Source organism: Theileria orientalis, chromosome 2 (assembly GCF_000740895.1).
Source record: "Theileria orientalis strain Shintoku DNA, chromosome 2, complete genome".
Taxonomy (NCBI): domain Eukaryota; phylum Apicomplexa; class Aconoidasida; order Piroplasmida; family Theileriidae; genus Theileria; species Theileria orientalis.
The window spans coordinates 615,057-631,071 of NC_025261.1; the positions used below are offsets into that span (position 1 = coordinate 615,057).

General features: G+C 41.3%; 7 protein-coding genes across 7 annotated transcripts; 2 read left to right on the forward strand and 5 right to left on the reverse strand.

The window, feature by feature from the left end:
• Positions 1 to 42: 42 nt before the first annotated feature.
• TOT_020000307 (uncharacterized protein) lies at positions 43 to 5,855 on the forward strand (the record flags this gene model as incomplete). Its single annotated transcript, XM_009692046.1, has 13 exons — positions 43 to 259; positions 289 to 362; positions 392 to 470; positions 502 to 764; positions 880 to 967; positions 1,041 to 1,343; positions 1,378 to 2,170; positions 2,207 to 3,610; positions 3,708 to 4,548; positions 4,582 to 4,681; positions 4,771 to 5,130; positions 5,215 to 5,585; positions 5,733 to 5,855. 13 exons carry the CDS (start codon positions 43 to 45, stop codon positions 5,853 to 5,855), a joined length of 5,016 nt encoding a protein of 1,671 aa, XP_009690341.1.
• A 365-nt stretch (positions 5,856 to 6,220) lies between these two features.
• TOT_020000308 (conserved hypothetical protein) lies at positions 6,221 to 6,886 on the reverse strand (the record flags this gene model as incomplete). Its single annotated transcript, XM_009692047.1, has 1 exon — positions 6,221 to 6,886. One exon carries the CDS (start codon positions 6,884 to 6,886, stop codon positions 6,221 to 6,223), a length of 666 nt encoding a protein of 221 aa, XP_009690342.1.
• Positions 6,887 to 7,249: 363 nt separating this feature from the next.
• TOT_020000309 (conserved hypothetical protein) lies at positions 7,250 to 9,024 on the reverse strand (the record flags this gene model as incomplete). Its single annotated transcript, XM_009692048.1, has 2 exons — positions 7,250 to 8,805; positions 9,003 to 9,024. 2 exons carry the CDS (start codon positions 9,022 to 9,024, stop codon positions 7,250 to 7,252), a joined length of 1,578 nt encoding a protein of 525 aa, XP_009690343.1.
• A 612-nt stretch (positions 9,025 to 9,636) lies between these two features.
• On the reverse strand, positions 9,637 to 10,206 carry TOT_020000310 (conserved hypothetical protein; the record flags this gene model as incomplete). The annotated part of the gene is made up of 1 exon (XM_009692049.1): positions 9,637 to 10,206. One exon carries the CDS (start codon positions 10,204 to 10,206, stop codon positions 9,637 to 9,639), a length of 570 nt encoding a protein of 189 aa, XP_009690344.1.
• Positions 10,207 to 10,824: 618 nt separating this feature from the next.
• TOT_020000311 (Bromodomain-containing protein 1) lies at positions 10,825 to 12,180 on the reverse strand (the record flags this gene model as incomplete). Its single annotated transcript, XM_009692050.1, has 2 exons — positions 10,825 to 11,437; positions 11,642 to 12,180. The coding sequence occupies 2 exons, from the start codon at positions 12,178 to 12,180 to the stop codon at positions 10,825 to 10,827; spliced, it is 1,152 nt and encodes a 383-aa protein (XP_009690345.1).
• A 105-nt stretch (positions 12,181 to 12,285) lies between these two features.
• TOT_020000312 (uncharacterized protein) lies at positions 12,286 to 14,943 on the reverse strand (the record flags this gene model as incomplete). Its single annotated transcript, XM_009692051.1, has 5 exons — positions 12,286 to 12,761; positions 12,921 to 13,541; positions 13,587 to 13,761; positions 13,936 to 14,177; positions 14,253 to 14,943. The coding sequence occupies 5 exons, from the start codon at positions 14,941 to 14,943 to the stop codon at positions 12,286 to 12,288; spliced, it is 2,205 nt and encodes a 734-aa protein (XP_009690346.1).
• A 336-nt stretch (positions 14,944 to 15,279) lies between these two features.
• Positions 15,280 to 15,918, forward strand: TOT_020000313 (cargo protein; the record flags this gene model as incomplete). The annotated part of the gene is made up of 1 exon (XM_009692052.1): positions 15,280 to 15,918. The coding sequence occupies one exon, from the start codon at positions 15,280 to 15,282 to the stop codon at positions 15,916 to 15,918; it is 639 nt and encodes a 212-aa protein (XP_009690347.1).
• Positions 15,919 to 16,015: the final 97 nt, after the last annotated feature.

Below are 16,015 nucleotides of genomic sequence, written 5' to 3' on the forward strand. Positions count from 1 at the left end.
TTTTTTCGGAGAAACTAGGAACATTTATGTATAATATTTGAAATGAATGTAAACTTTGTAGTAAATGCTTTGATTTTCATAAGTGTTAGAGCGGTAGTTTGTAGAAACGCAAACGAATTTTACACATTCAGAGACGCAAAGGCGACCTCAGTATTTATCGCAGCAAATAACGATTTTGAAAAGCACGGGCCTAATAGAGCCTTTCAAATAGGCTCGTCATATTGGTCGAGCGAAGGTCAACACAACGACACAGATTTTGGTAAGTCGATACGAATAATGAACATGTAGTGTCTTGGACGGGAGAATTGTACGAGAAAGCGCTCATATCGCAGATAAACATTTTCTGGGAATATGCACCTAAGGTAATAAGTAGATTTAATACTGGTTTCAGGAGGTTGAGATCTCGTTTTCACTCACGGGAGATGATTTTAATGTTGTGATGCCGTTCAGGCCGACGTTTGAAAACAAACGTAATTTACTTACACATTGACTTAATTTTAGGCTCATATAAGGAGAATTTTAAGTTAGATGCGCCTTATGAAACAAAATATGTGAGATTGACTCTCAGAGGAGCAATAAATACGTATTTCGGAATTCGACACATACACCTGGTCGGATACGGGAACCCTATGTTTATGCTTAAGTCAGGGATTTCGTCGAAAGACGGAGAGATGTGTTTACAATTGGAGGAAGGGAATACGGAAAATCAGCCGAGAGTCGTGTTGGACTTGTGCGTAAACGCAATCGCAGCAGCCGACGGCAGAGTGAGTTATTCATAGTATTAAATTAATTATTGGTGTAAGAGTTAGGGAATGCAGATGTAAAACGTGCACGAAGTAATATATAAATAATAAACGCGTATGTGGATTTGTGCTTTAGGAGCTGTGGATTCAGAATTCACGTCACCAAATAGTGAGTGCAGTCACGTATCCGCCGAAGTGCTTGACCACCGTGGAATCTTCAAAACGTAATTACTATTAGTGATACAGTTGATAGTGTTGTTTAAATTATTAGTTTGTGTGTTGCTAATGATTTGGTAGATGGCCCAGTGATATTGGACGATTGCACTGACGAATCGTGTACTTGGGAGTTCGTGGGCAACGCGCAAATTTCACTAAAAAGTGGGAATAACCTGTGTCTTACTCAGCAGGACGATAACTCAAATGTGGCTGGGATGGGCAATTTGGTTGAAAAATACGGCCCGGAGCTGAAGGTGGTATCGTCAGGAAGTAGTGATGGGCACGAAGAAAAGTTTGCAGTGGACCAGGATGAGAAAACGTACTGGGCATCACTGTTGTTTCCAGATGATGGGCAGCACGTGGCAACAATGACGATAGACTTTGGTAAGTAAAAGGAGGAAATAATTGTTGATAATAGGTAAGGCGGTGCACGCGTCGAGAGTGGTGATTGACTGGGAGTATCAGCCACTGAGCTACGCAATCGAGGCGAGCTCGGACAACATAACGTTTAAGCAAATCGCAGTAAACCTATCCAACGCATCGCACACGACGACGGACGCGTTCCCAGGCACGGACTTCCGTCAACTTAGAGTTGTGATGATGAGGCCACACTATTTGCACGGAGTGGTCTCCGGTGGGTACGTGTATGGGATCAGGGACCTCTCGGTGTTGTCGAGCAACCTGATAACAGTGGTGGGTGATTGCAGGGCGGCGGCAAATAGCGGCGACGCCAGGGACAAGTACTTCGTGTCCTACGTGAGCGCCTTCGAACCGATGCTGTCGCGCAAGATCACAAGCATGGAAAATGACCTCCACGCAGTGATAGCGGACGTTTCGGATGAGATGAACAGGCTCAAGGAGGCCCTAGAAGAGTCGGCGAGCTGCATGGATGAAAAGCACGACTACGACAGTCACATAGACTCGATAGTTAAGAAGGAGCTGTCGCTGTGGAAGACGTTCACGACGTGTAAATGTAGCATGGAGGAAGTGTTGCAGAGTGACCTTTCGACGCTGGGCGAGAACAGGAACAACCCAGCAGAAGATTGTTACTTCATCAGGCAGAAGGAGAGGTCCGGATTCTACTGGATCCAGCCGCCGTGTTCAAAACAGCCACTGAGGGTATACTGTGATATGGACTCGCAGTCATCCATCTTTGTCTGGAACGGAGTCAACAGCGCGTCCATCGCGAACGGGTTGAGCAGTTCAGTGCAGTCCCTCAACAGCATTAGAACGCCGCAGTCCCTGAGGTTCCAGTGTGCATCTTACGGTTTGGAGCCCTTTGTGATTAAGTCGAAGCACCAGATTGACGAAATAAAGAAGGCGATCCACATAATGGGTTTTGACAAGAAGTTGGAGTCATATATACCGCTAGCATACAGGTTCGGATCGGACAACAAGTTCAGAGACTTCATGAATATTTTCTCGTTCATATCGCTCCCACTACCAGGCAATGGGAGTCTTAGTGCAAGTGGTGGTGCTCACAATACTACCAACAGTGGTGGCAATGCTGGCGTTATCGGTGCTGGAACTGATACTAACAGTGATAAGGGTAACGAAACGAGTGGCACAAAGTCTAGCGATAATGTTGGTAATAGTTCCAGTGCTGGCCAAAAGAATACTGGTGTTCGTAAGGGTGCGATCCACAACGATGATAGCGGAGCCATCACGGCCTCTCCCGATAGTGTCGTGGGCATTGACGATAACATTAATAATGAGGAGTTGGAGGACTTGCACATGAACGCCATGGGATTGTCCATGGCAACCTCGGAACTTGAAAAGTTCGACATGGAAACGTCGGAAATATCAGCAATTGTCTGCTCTACGAATAAAACTGATGAAATCGCAACGCCAATAGAATTGAATTGTGGTGACGTGTTCGGGAAATCGAAGAAGCTGTATGGGTCGCTCAACACTAACATTTTGGTCAGATGTGTGGAGGATTGCTCTGAAAAGAGTGACCTGTTTGTCTATGGGAAGGATGGACTGTACAGTGATCGCAGTGCGATATGCCCGGCAGCAATTCACTCAGGAGTGATAGCATCCAAAGGCACGTTTGTGGTATCAGTGGAGAGTGGCATGAAGTACTACGAGGGTAGTAAGCAGAATGGAATACAAAGTATGTACTATAACAAGTCATGGCACGGCCTGAAGGACATAATTAAGGAGGATCCTATGGAAGAAAAGGGCTCTGAAGAAACAGATCAGAGTTTGGAGCACAATGGGCCAGATTGTAAATATAGCATAAGAATACTGCCCTTGGAAAAAAGGTGCCCAATTGTTGAAACACAAGGGTCATTTTTACAAATAGCAACACCTGTTGGCAGTGTAGCTAATAGTAGTGCCACTGTAGTCACTAGTAATAATAGCATTGATGGTAATGCAGGTGTAAAACTGGACGCTGGTACTAGTAATGTCAACGACGTGAACACGATTAGCGTCAGTGGTATGGTGGACGTTGATAGTAAATTTGACCCTAACACCATGAAGTACGCAAATAAGGTAATTGACACCATGGACTCACTTTATGGAGTGGACAACAAGACGGTGACAAACGTAATTGAGCAGATCGCAGTAGTGGTCTCCCAGGCGAAGAAGCGCCTTAGGTCTCTGGAGCCAATACACAATAAGCAGAATGAGTCGATAACATCACTGTAAGTAATAGTTAGGCCATTGAGGAAGCATTAGTTAATAAAGTAAATCATCGGTAATCGTAAAGTTGATGATGAAATGGTAATACTTGTTGTGTAGGTTCGACAGGGGTGGGCTGCTAGCATCGGGAGTGGAGAACGTATACGATGCTTTGGACTCGAAACGCACACTTTACTCGAATCTACTCGAAGATGAGAATGGTAAGAATGTGGACGTGGCCTCGGACTTCGTGCTGGACTATGCCACTATGCACTTCAGCAAGACGTTCAGCGTCTATGACTCGGCCATGACGAGTGGGAAGAGTAACTGGGGGTATTCCAACACGCCTCTGGACGGTAGGCAGGCGTATGTAGTGCAGAGTGGGGATTTGGACTCGGAACTGGTGGCCGAGGGATCGTACGCCTTCATTAACCATTTCAAGTACTTCGACTTCGACTCGTCGTTCGACGTCATGGCCAGCGGGGCCGGCTCCATGGGCATAGCCTTCAGAGCCCACGACAAGTTCAACTTCTACCTGTTCAGAATGAACTTCGCGGACTCGAATAAGCAGCTGGTAAAGGTGGAGGACGGAGTCGCGCAGGTCCTTTTGACGAACCCCGACGAGGGGTACGAAAAGGACAAGTGGTACAACGTGAGGATCATTTGCGAGTACTACTACATAAGCGTGTACTGCAACAACCAGCAGATATTCAGAGTCATTGACACGAGCTTCTTGTACGGCTACTTTGGGCTTTTCTCCTGCGGATCGAACTCATCTTTCCACTTTGACAAGATTAATATTAAAAACAAAGAAGTAAAGCACGTGGAGTCGCCTCTGAGGATGCAGAGGCTGAGTCACATTAAGTGTTGCAACTACTCGGAAACGTTCACGGGCAGTTTGCACAATAACTATCTCATCGTCAATCCACAGTATTCAACGAAGACGTCGTGGTCGTACGAGGTAATTAGAGTGGCATAATTGACAATTCTGTAGAACCTGTTCAATGGAGAGCATAAAGTAATACACCAAGTTAAACCGAGCTTTGATCCGCTGGATATAGGCTCATTGGCAATACTGAAGAATGATCGCTACTGTATTGATTAGATAAATCTTATTTGGATAGTGCAGACGCTAATAGCTAGCGGTAGTGACACCAATATGATTGACGACATATTTTTTCAGGCAACACCGGATTTCTGAGATTCAGGGCGCTTCCACAGTGTGAAGCGGGAACGGTGGGAGCAGTACTGCACTACAGGGATGAAAAGAACATGTTTCTGGTGGAGATGAACGTTCAGGAGTTTAAAATTAGGCAGGTGAAGGAGGGTGCTGTTAAGGTGCTGGCAAAGGAAAAAGCACAATTGGCAATTTCAAAGTGGAATGTGATTGAAATTGAGATTGGCCAGGACCACATCAAGGCCAGGGCAAAGGTCGATGTGGGACACAACTTTATTCTGAAGGGCATTTTGTCGTCGTTCGACTATTCAGTCACAGCCTCAGTATCATTTGACAGTGGCCACTACGCTCAGTCGAATCCGATGGGTTCAGAAGAAGTGGAAGAGCACCATGGTGTCGATCATGGCGGTGGTGGGAAAACTTCTGGTCCTCTGATGGATAATGGCATAGGGCTCAAGTCGTTGGCCTGTGACTCCTGTTACTTCGACAATGTACATGTTTCTTCTGAAAAACCGAAGGAGATAAGCACAAACTTTATGAGTCTTTCAAGCTCCTGGAAGCCCTGCTTGACCGTCAATCTCATTCAGAGGAAGAAGTTCTGTAATCTCGTCAGTAAGGATAAAAAGGCTGAGTGTTTATCGCATTTTTGTGCTCACTGTTGTGGTCACCATGCGAGGCTACTTGGTGACCAGGAGACTCTAAATTGTATTAACAGTTGTACCAAGAACAATCTCGTGTTCAGCTCAAATGTAAAACGGTTCAATGTATACTTGGGGTCGTGCACTTCATTCCAGGGTCCCGGGTTTGACCACTGCAAGGGGGTACGTTACTCATTATACGCAGATAATAACATCAGTAGTTAATAGTATCGATTGTTATAACACAGGCTATCTTTATCTGTTTCAATAAGATTTTGAGTACTACTCATTGTACTTATTGCATTTTATATTGGTAAATGTGTATTTTAGGACAAAAGCTGTTTGACACAATCGTGTAAACTCTGTTGTCATTCTGGACATTATAATCAATTTGATCAGGACAGATTCCTTGAATCTGCCTATTGTGAAAACATGTGTAAAATACCGCTTTAGTTTCAATGTTATATGTACTTTTTATGGGTTATATTTGTTATATTTACATCATAAACTATTGATTATACTCTTGTTGTATATATTAATTCAAATTGAGAATAATGTGTAAGTATTTTAGTGGTCTAATGGATGCGTATTACACAAAGGTATACCCTATATGATTCCATGATGACCCTATAATTAGTAATATTTACAGTTGTATTTTCAGATTTGTTGTATGTGGCCAGTGTCAATATTAATTTGGTATGGATAGTTTCATTTAAATTGCTAAAACGATTTATATATGTAATGTGTACTCTTCTGTATAACATATATAGTCATTTAGTGAATCCATGGTCTTTTTTGGTCTTTCACCAGGAGTTCGTCTATTTTTCTTTGTTTGACTCTTTATTTTTGTGTTTTGGTTTTTTTATGCGTTTTTTATTCATGAACAGCACATAAGTCACTATGAACATGCAAGCCATTGCACACGTTAACGTAAATGTCCAAAAGGTTTTTTGAAATTGTACATCCACGCCAACTATGCATTTGCTGGTTGTTACGATTTTGTAGCCGTTGTTTGTCTTGTTTTTTTGGTGGGTGGTTGTGGTTTTAATCATATAATCTCGGCCTTGTTTTTGCTCTTTGACCGTGTAGGTGAAAAACGAGATTGTGTTCCCATTTTTCAGGTATATTTCCACGTGGACATCTTTGGCCTCTGTGGCCTTCTCTACAACCTTAACCGCAGTTGTTGAAGAGTTTTCCGACCTCCACCTGTTCTTCTCGTTGAACTCACTCAGTTGAGGGCCCACAAATACCACTTCCCAAATCTCAAAACCCTCCTTTGGCACGAATATGTGCTCGTTACTTTCCATGTCGTTTGTGTATTGTATTTGAGCAGTTGTTCTGCGGTCATAGAGGTTTAGTGTTGCCAGCTTCTTTGTGTAAAAGGGTGTTGATGGTTCAACGTACTCTGAGTCATCGAACGTTGAAATGTTTTCCAGTTTGTATATTAAAATGTATGCTAACAGAATTTTTGATATTGACTTCATTTTGAAATTGACTATTATCATAATCTGGCATTCCTTAGTGATTCCATTGGGCGTTCTTTTTATATATCACCTTAAAGTAGTCATATATAGGACATCTGACCACTTAACATTTAACATAATCCATTATTGCCTGCTAAAGTTGCTGTATTTCAAGTATAATCTGAAATGTGTTTAAATTTTGCAATTGTTTATTCTACGTACATGAATGAATAGCCGGATTACCATATTATTTACTTACACATTTACATATAATTTTTAAATTAGAATCAATTTGTATTATTTAATATATGTTTTAACTTTTTAATGTGTTGATAAGACATATAAAGTACAAAATGATGAAATTACGATTTTTGTACACTGAAATCAGGGATTCGGAGTTGGATCAGTCGGTTTAAAGTCGGGAAGGTAAACTTTTATCTCAGGCGTGCCGTCAACTTCCTTGTAAACCACTTGGTAGGGATGATAACCGTCTTTGGAGGACCATATTAACTCGTTGCCCTTTTGAACTCTAAGGAAGAGGTATGCTTTATCGGCTATAAAAATGACCTTGTTATGTATATAGTGTATTTTATAGCCACTGTTGCCGTACATTTTAGCAATGTCCAACACTATCAATTTAATTGGCTCAGGTGAGGGGGATGGTTCAGGAACTGCTGGCTCCTCTTTTGTTTCAGGTTTCTGCGATAAAAATGGGAGTGATTGCATCCACTTTGCAAAATCCACCCGTGGAGGTTTACGCTGTTTAAGTTTGTCTCTGCGGATTACCTCTTTGGTCTGTATAAACTTGTCAAGATTAATTCCTAGTCCTTTAAGAGTCTTTATGATATCTGGGTCGTTAGTACGATCTGCCCATATTTTATTTTTTGGGGATCTGTGGAATACAATGAACTCGTTGGTGGCGAGAATTAGGACCAAATACTTGTTCTTTTTATCTGACTTGGCGTAAAATACCATTCTCGAGTAAAATTTGCTATTGATTCCTCTCCATATTTCAATATTCATATTTCTCATTCCTTGGGACTCGACCACCCTAATCGCCTTGAACAAAAAGTTACCATTAGGTATGTAGCATTCAACGTTGTTTTCGTGTTTACAATATTGATACTCGTACATAGACTCTCTAAGGGATATATTGAGCACTATCCATGGGAAAATCTCAACCCACTTAAAGTTTATTAATGCTAGGTGCTTAATATTGCCGTTTGAGGAAAAAATGGTTATTTGGTCCGTCTTTTCGCCTACTCCGGGATTGTTGATTATAACCTTATATGCACACTCGTTAGCGTTTGTGGCATTCCATAGTTTTTTTGTAGTGGTTTGACTGCTAAGGTTAATGATTTTGCAAAATAGAAAGGGTGACTTTGCATCAAACGTCCTATAATTGTTATTGCCGCTGGTATTATACGAATACGTGTCGTGCATAGTTTCCATAATCAGATGTACGAAGATTTTTCTATAGAGGTCTACTTCAGTCCATGGCTCATTGTACTTCCTTGTGTACATTCTCTCCTGGCCATTTATCATAAAAACTCTTAAATCTTTCATGTTTTTGTAATCGTATGACGTTAAAACTACATTATTAGCGTATTCTTTATTTGTTATAGCGCTCCATATTGTATTAACTTTTCTGGAACATGTGCTCGACACATATACTGATGCGATTCCGAACCCTTTATTTGCAGTGTACGTTTCAGTGTTGCCTGTTTTATTGTAATGGTAGTCGTGTTTGGACGATTTACTGTTGATGTTAAGGTGAACAGGCTCTATAATGAAGTTTACAGGTTCATCTGTCTGCTCAGAGTATGCATATTTTTTGGAACAGAACAGCAGATATATTAGTGCTCTGAATATGTTCCATGAGTACATTAAAACATTCTTTTTGATCCTGAGTGATTCTAATCTCTTGTGTGTTTGTGGACCTATTTAACAATTATAACAAGAAATAATAATTGTGTAATGGGCGTTGAAGTATGGTGTAAAACTTACTAGATTTCCGTGAATTGTGATCCCTTTAAAAATGCGATGTCGTGAATTAAATCTGAATTATAGTCAAATGTGCCATTTTTGAGTTAAACAGACTCATATATGTGTATAAGTACCTGTATTTTATAAAAACAATCTCTTTTCATTGATTCCATTTATTGATTACTACATTACTAAATTACTTCAGTGTATTCTACAGTTGATATTCTCATATGGGATAATGCTATTAAATGATTCTGATTGAAAGCTAATTTTGCTCTTGTTGTATACTTAAAATTAATAAAAAGATGAACGAGTCTTATTTTTATTCTATTTGAACTTTAATGTATATTATTTTCATGGAATATTACAGTACATATATGTTACATATCAATCTTTAAAATAAAATATATTAAAAACAATATTGTACAGGGATAATTTAATATACTTTATTTTGTGTACTAATTTGTGAATTATACATGAAACGGGCCCTAAATTTAACTCATAATACATATAGTGTCAAACGACATTGTAAACAATTATTATAACTTTCATTTTATAAATTGTAAAAAGTAATTATTTCTTCTAAATAACACTTTAATCCCAATCTTGGATTTAACGACACATTTATGACTGAAATATAGACACTTTCCTTCTTAAATAACGCACATCAAATATTGGTATCACATTACAAAATTGTGAATATCACAACCAATTAACAATCGTTAATGAAAATTGTAACGGAACCTGTCCAAATCAAAACTTAGTCTTTTGTCTAAGCCTGTTTACTATGAGTACAATTTAAGGGCGTGTTCCAGTTTGGCTTGGAGCTTAATTGTGAATATGTGAGATGGCAGTCCCTTTTTGACTAAAGCACCGAACAATTTTGCGTGAATTCCGTCGATTTGGGCGTGAATTATGTCAATTAACCCGTCGATGGAGTCAACAATCCTGATTCCTTTGTCCTTGATACCGGCATACGCCTTGTGGATCAAGTGGTCAACAAGAGGGTGATACACCCCCAATAGGGCTGCGTGCCATGTTTTACAATCCGATATACCTAATAATTCTACAAGTATTTCACCTTCATCAATTTTGATGTGGCTGTGTAGTTTGATTGCGTGCCCGAGTTTGGCACAGCCAATTCCGTCTGCAAAGGCGCCTATGTGTTGTGCCTTTGGGGCAATGTGGACGAATCTCAGTCTTGGCGCAATGGCACCGTCGCCTTCAATGGCCGAAACGACGTGGCGGATTGCAAGTTTGGGTCCGATAGGAATGATCCCATCGGCGATGTCGATAGGAGCTCCCGCGGCAATGGAAATTGAGATGATTGAAATAATATAAATAATAGAGATCATTTTATTTTAAATCTATATAGGATTCTTAAAATTATAGAAGATCGGCTATATTACTGGTCGAATTGGGCCGGATAGAGTAGCGTATGGGGAGCAGATGATACCTCTGCACTGTTTAATACGGTCCCAAACAGCCAGGGGGTGATCTCATGGCCTGGTTTACAGATTTTTGGTCTTGTTGGCTTAATACGGTGCTGTGTTGTCCTGAAAAACTGCTTTTCCCATTGTTTGCTACCTATATGAGAATTATGTCTACACACTTTATAGCTTAGGTGAATTGTTAATTAAACAGGGACGATATGTTCTTTACATGTATATTAGTTATTTAAAAGCTTCAAAAACGATTAAAAGCCCTTATTCTTAGTTATACGAAGTACGGCTTACAAATATTCGGCTTTTGTTTGGCAAAATTTTTGTTGAATCGAGTGGAACATCTTTTTATTTTACATATTTACATGTTTTCATTACCACCTTGTATATGGTATTCCTACGCGTATTTAAACTCGTTTTACTTCTGTTTTATACTGTGGAATCCAAATACTTTTCTTGCTTAAAGGTGTAAGTTTATCTAAATCCGTGTGTTTATAAATGTGTGTGCGTGTGTGGTTTTATCTTCGAGTCCTAGTTTTTAAACTCCGTCGTGTTTGAGAGCATTTGGTGTGGTATGCACAGGTCGCCCAGTATGTCAGACAGGTTCGGGAAGAGCTCGTTCATGAGCTCCAGGTTCTCCTCGCCGATGAAGGACTCGACGCTTTTCTTGTACGTTTCCCTCTTGTAGCGGCCCATCAGCAGCTGTATCTTGCGATAAAGTGTGTTTTTTCCCATGGATATTGGGAAGTCGAAGCTCCTCTTCCACTCGAAGCTGTTTATTATTCTCCGCAGCCTTGCTATTGAATTTGGTCCGAACATGTTTCTCGAATGTGGGTTTACCAGCAGCTGGTGCTGTGCGACGTCCAGCGAATTCAGCAGCCTCGGGAGTCCGTTAAAGTTTGCCATCAGCTTTCCGAACGTCTCGTTCGTCAACCCTGACACGCTCAGCGCTATTTGCACTGTGTTCATTGTCGAGTTAAGCAGGCCGTTTCCCATGCGCTTCTGGTCAAGCTTCCGCTTCCTTCTCTTCACCGGCTCCAGCCTTGACTGGATGAACTCCAGCCTTTCACTCTCCGTTTCCAGCTTGATCGGCCCTGTCCTCGGGTACGTAGGCCTCGTTGGGGGCGGATTGTCTCCTGCTGAACTCGTTGAACTCGACCTTGCAACTGACTTTGACGTGTCATTCTGCTCTGGTTGCGGCTGCGTCGGCCTGGCCGGTGCGTTCGCCCTCATCATCGGCGACGCTTTGGGCACAGGGGTTGTTTTGGCCACCGCGGGCCTCATCATTGGATTCGGCTTAAAAAATTGACTCTGCTGCATCATGGGATTATAATTCTTTTCTGCGTACGGGTAAGGTACCATTCCGCTCTCCGAGGGCGACATTGATCCGCTAAGCAGTTGCTTCTGCCTCGACTTTGCCGTGGACAAATACTTTCTGTTTATGAGGTTGATTATTGTTCCTAGCTTTCTCTCCAGGATGTGCTTGATCTTAAGGTAGAAATCCTCCAATTTCACTGCTGCTTCGTAGAATATTGTGTCCCTCGAGTTGTAGGTCTTGCAGTTATTTATTATTAGCCATATGTCCGCTTCGAACACTCTTATGTCATCCTTGTATTTATTTTCTTCGTTTTTCGCCAGCATCGTCTCGAAATCCATCGGCGTCTTGATGTAGTTTGTGTAGTCAGGCACCAGCTTCGTATCCACTGGGAACCTGAATATCTTCTGCTTGTCGAACTTGATGAGCTTGTTCAGCGTCTCCAGGTATGCGTATTTAAACTTGATTAGGCTGTCCTTCACGTCTTCTTCGTGCAGATATGTCCACTGCTGCCCGTTCGACCCTAACGAACTTGTTGAGTCGTTAGATGAGCTATTTCTTCTATTTATCATTTCTCTTTTAACTAAATTACAGTCTAACCGGTTTTAGTTACTGAAAATACCGATGTGCATACACTATTTATTATTATAACATTAGCTTGTAGTGGGCCTCGGGGCCTACTTCTTAATTTTTACACCCTGGATGTACAGCTTATCTCTCGCCTTCATTTTTTCGAAGACGAATATTTTGTACAGCGAGAACGCTCTTTCCTGCTCTTTCGACAGCTGGAAGTTCGACGCTGAGCCCAGGTGCTTCTCGACGTTTTCGTACACGTTGTGCGGCAGCTCCAGCGCCCTTTTCGCGAACAATCTTCTCGACTTTTCCAGGTATTCTGGGAACGTCAGTGATTCTACTAGTTTGAACCCTATTTTCGTGCACATTTCCGCGAACGCCTTCCACGGCACTATGTACTCCCCTTCGTCTATGGATTCCATGAGGAAGAAGTGGTACTTGAGTCCCCAGGTGCTGTTAAGCACCTCTCCTATGTGACTTCTGTCCATGTTTTCTCCTTCCTGAGTGTTTTTTATTGCTTCTATCGACTTCTGTTCCATTGTTACCTTGAAGATTGGATTCCCGAAGGTCCAACTTTTTTCTACACACCGTTATGTTTGTGACTTTTTATCTATTTTTACGCAATCTCTCGACTTCCATTGTATCTGGTTCCTAAATTGTACCTAGCTATTCCTACTTTTTTACTCAGTAGCTACTTTTCTAGCTGTCTGTTTAACTGCCTAATCAGATGCGTGTTTACCTTTTTCTTCCCCTTGCACTGGTGGGTTCATTGCCAGCTCCTGTGATATCCGTTCGCAGCACACTGTGGAGCCTATGAAGAGCCCTCCCTCGTTCAGTATCTCGTGCACCTTCCTCAGGATGAACTCTGCTCCCGCCTCCGTCTCCAGGATGTAGTGGATTGCCAGCTGTATTGAGACCACGTCGAACCTTTTGTTTTTGACGAAGACTGAGTACACTTTGCTGTCCATCAGGTTCCCGTGGTGGAACTCTGCTGTGTACGAGAGCACTCTTTTCCTCTGCGAGTACCTTCTTCTCGCCTCGTTGATCTCCCTCAGCGAGATGTCGATTCCCATCAGCTTCTTGATTCTCTTCACGTCGTACTTGTCTATGTCCTGTCCGTGGCCGCACGCCAAATCCAGTACTGTTGCGTTCTGCTTAATGTACACCATGATCATCAGCCTCTTGACCAGGTTGTTGTACTTTCTCAGCGCCTGGATCGCAGACTCTTGCTGCCTCACCACCTTCCTGGTGTCGTAGTGTATTTGTGCGAACTCTGAGGTGTCTCCAAACAGGTTCGGGTAGAAGTCACTCATGTCCAGTGCATCTTCTCCCATGTTTCTCGCTGTATTTTGTGAGGGCCCTGTATTAGAGTGCCCTGTGTCGCCAGGGGTATAGCCCAGGTAACCTGCATGGTTTGAAAACAGATCTAGCAGCATTCGTGTGTTTGACGACAACAGTGTAATGATGAATTCAAACCTGTTCGGCTTCGAATTCACCAGCCTTCTGTACTGTTTACACAGTTGTGACTCGTAATTACTGCCGTTAGCTTCAATTTCCTTGTTATCTTCATTATTTTTATCCTGGCTAGCATTTTTAGATACGCCATTGGTATTACTGTTTTTTGTATTAATATTACTGTTTTTTGTATTAATATTACTGGCATAATCTTTATTATTAGTGGCAGTATCTGAATTATTATTGAAGCTTTTGCTCGCTGTAGTCCTCGAATTTGACGAAAACTGTATGATTTTAACCTTTGACTCCTCTGAATTTTCAATATCAAGGAACGAATATCTCCTTGAACTGCTTGAGGAGATGAAGGCTTCAAAGAACACGCTCATCATTTCTTCTATTTTCAGCTTCAGCAGCTCCTCGTTCACTGGTATGTCCCACTGGTCTATTACCTCCAAGTTAAACTTGATAAGCTTATAGTTTGGCGTTTTACTCGTCCTGTACGTCCTAATGTGTCTAAAGAGTATTTTACTGACGTTTGAGGCTTCTATGTTTTTAAACTCCGTCCCACCATCTTTATTACTATCGCTACTTGCTCCTTGTGTGTTATCTCTCATACTCGAGCTCGTTTTTAAAGATGTTATTGAATTTGTTTGCACCTTGAAATGGTATTCTGATTGCGGTCTGTATACAATTACGCTGTTTAAATAGTTGTATATGTACGACTCAATGCTACTAAAGTCTAACGGCTCATTTACGTCAAACGGCGTCCTATATATAGTTGAGTGGTTAATACCATCCAGTTTTTTGTTGTGCAGCGCTTCTTCTGATCCTGAACTCTTTACTTCAAATGACCCTCCGTTCAGTGATTTAGAGTGGAACACTTCTATTTCCAAGTAATCAAAGTTTGGGACCAGCTTTGAAAAGTTAGACTTGCTTGCGAACACGTTCAAGTAGAGTAGATCTATGCACTTTTTTGACACGTTGGGTACAAATTTAACCTTGTTGAAGTCGTAGTCCAGCACTGCTTCGTTCTCTATTGGCAGGAATATACTCTTCGACTGGACTACGCTCATCAGCCTTCCTATTTGGAACATAACATTGATTTTCGACGGATCCGAGATTCCTTCTAGGCTCTCTCTTATTGTATCACATATTTGGCTGTGGACTGTGTTTTCCTTGTATTGTTTATCGAGCACACTGTACCCATTAATCAAGAGCGGATTTTCCCTGGAAGTCACTTCCAAAAGACCAGTGTGAGTAGAATCTGATTGCGATATTTTACGATGTTTCTTGGGACTTGGAATCATGGTAATTAAAGAGTTATAAAATTGCCATTTTACTTATAACGGTGTTACATTGTATTATGCAGAAAGTTGGCGAATATTGTACACAAAATGGTTAAACAGCATAAAATATAATATAAAATTGTTTACAATTAAAATTTATTAATCATTATTGCTAATTCCCTACTTAAAGCTGTTTTTAAAATTTTCTAACACCACATTGGCTACTACCAATGTTTTGTGTTTTATTATTTACACCGTTATTTTATATTTATGTTTATTTATTTATAATGGATTAAATTCTGATTTTGGAATTGTTACTTCTTTCGCCTTTCACAATTTTTTTTTCTTAACACCGCCATGAATATACTATCATTTCCTCACTTGTATAATTTATTTATCTTACTTTTCGCCAGGTTTATTTTAAATTCGCTTTCTGCTTACATAGATGCGACCACTTATATTGCTCCTTACAGACAGTTCTGTTTGACTGAGCTGGTCGGCAAGGATATGTTTGTTCACATTTCCTTCAACTTTATTGATCTTAGACAAGAGGAGGCCTTTGCTGCTTACATCATTGAGGAGGGCGCCGGCAAGTACATTTACAACGAAGGTACCATAAAGAACGAGGTTTCGGTCTCTTTCACCTCCATCGAGGGTCCTTCCGTTATTTTTTGCGTCCGCTCCCCTCACTCTGGCGGCCACTTGAACTTTTCAATCAAGTTCGGCGCTGACGCCCGTGACTATTCTATTATCGCAAAAAGCACACACCTCGATCCTGTGGACGCCAGGATTCAGAACGTTCTCGATGAGCTTTCCTCGTTTCACAAGGCTCAGCTCATCGGCGCCTCCTTCATTGACAAGACCAGTGAGAGGGCCATTCAAACATACCACCTGCTGGCTAGGTTCGCCATAGCCAACAGCGTTTTTATGATCTTCTCCACGATGTGTTACATTTTCTACTTCAGGCACTTTTTCAAGTCTAAAAAGTTAATATAGTATCATGTATATTTGCACATATGTTACCATACATTCCTTTATTCCGTCATACTTTATACTTATGTGTATTTATTATTGTGTATATTTCTGGATATTC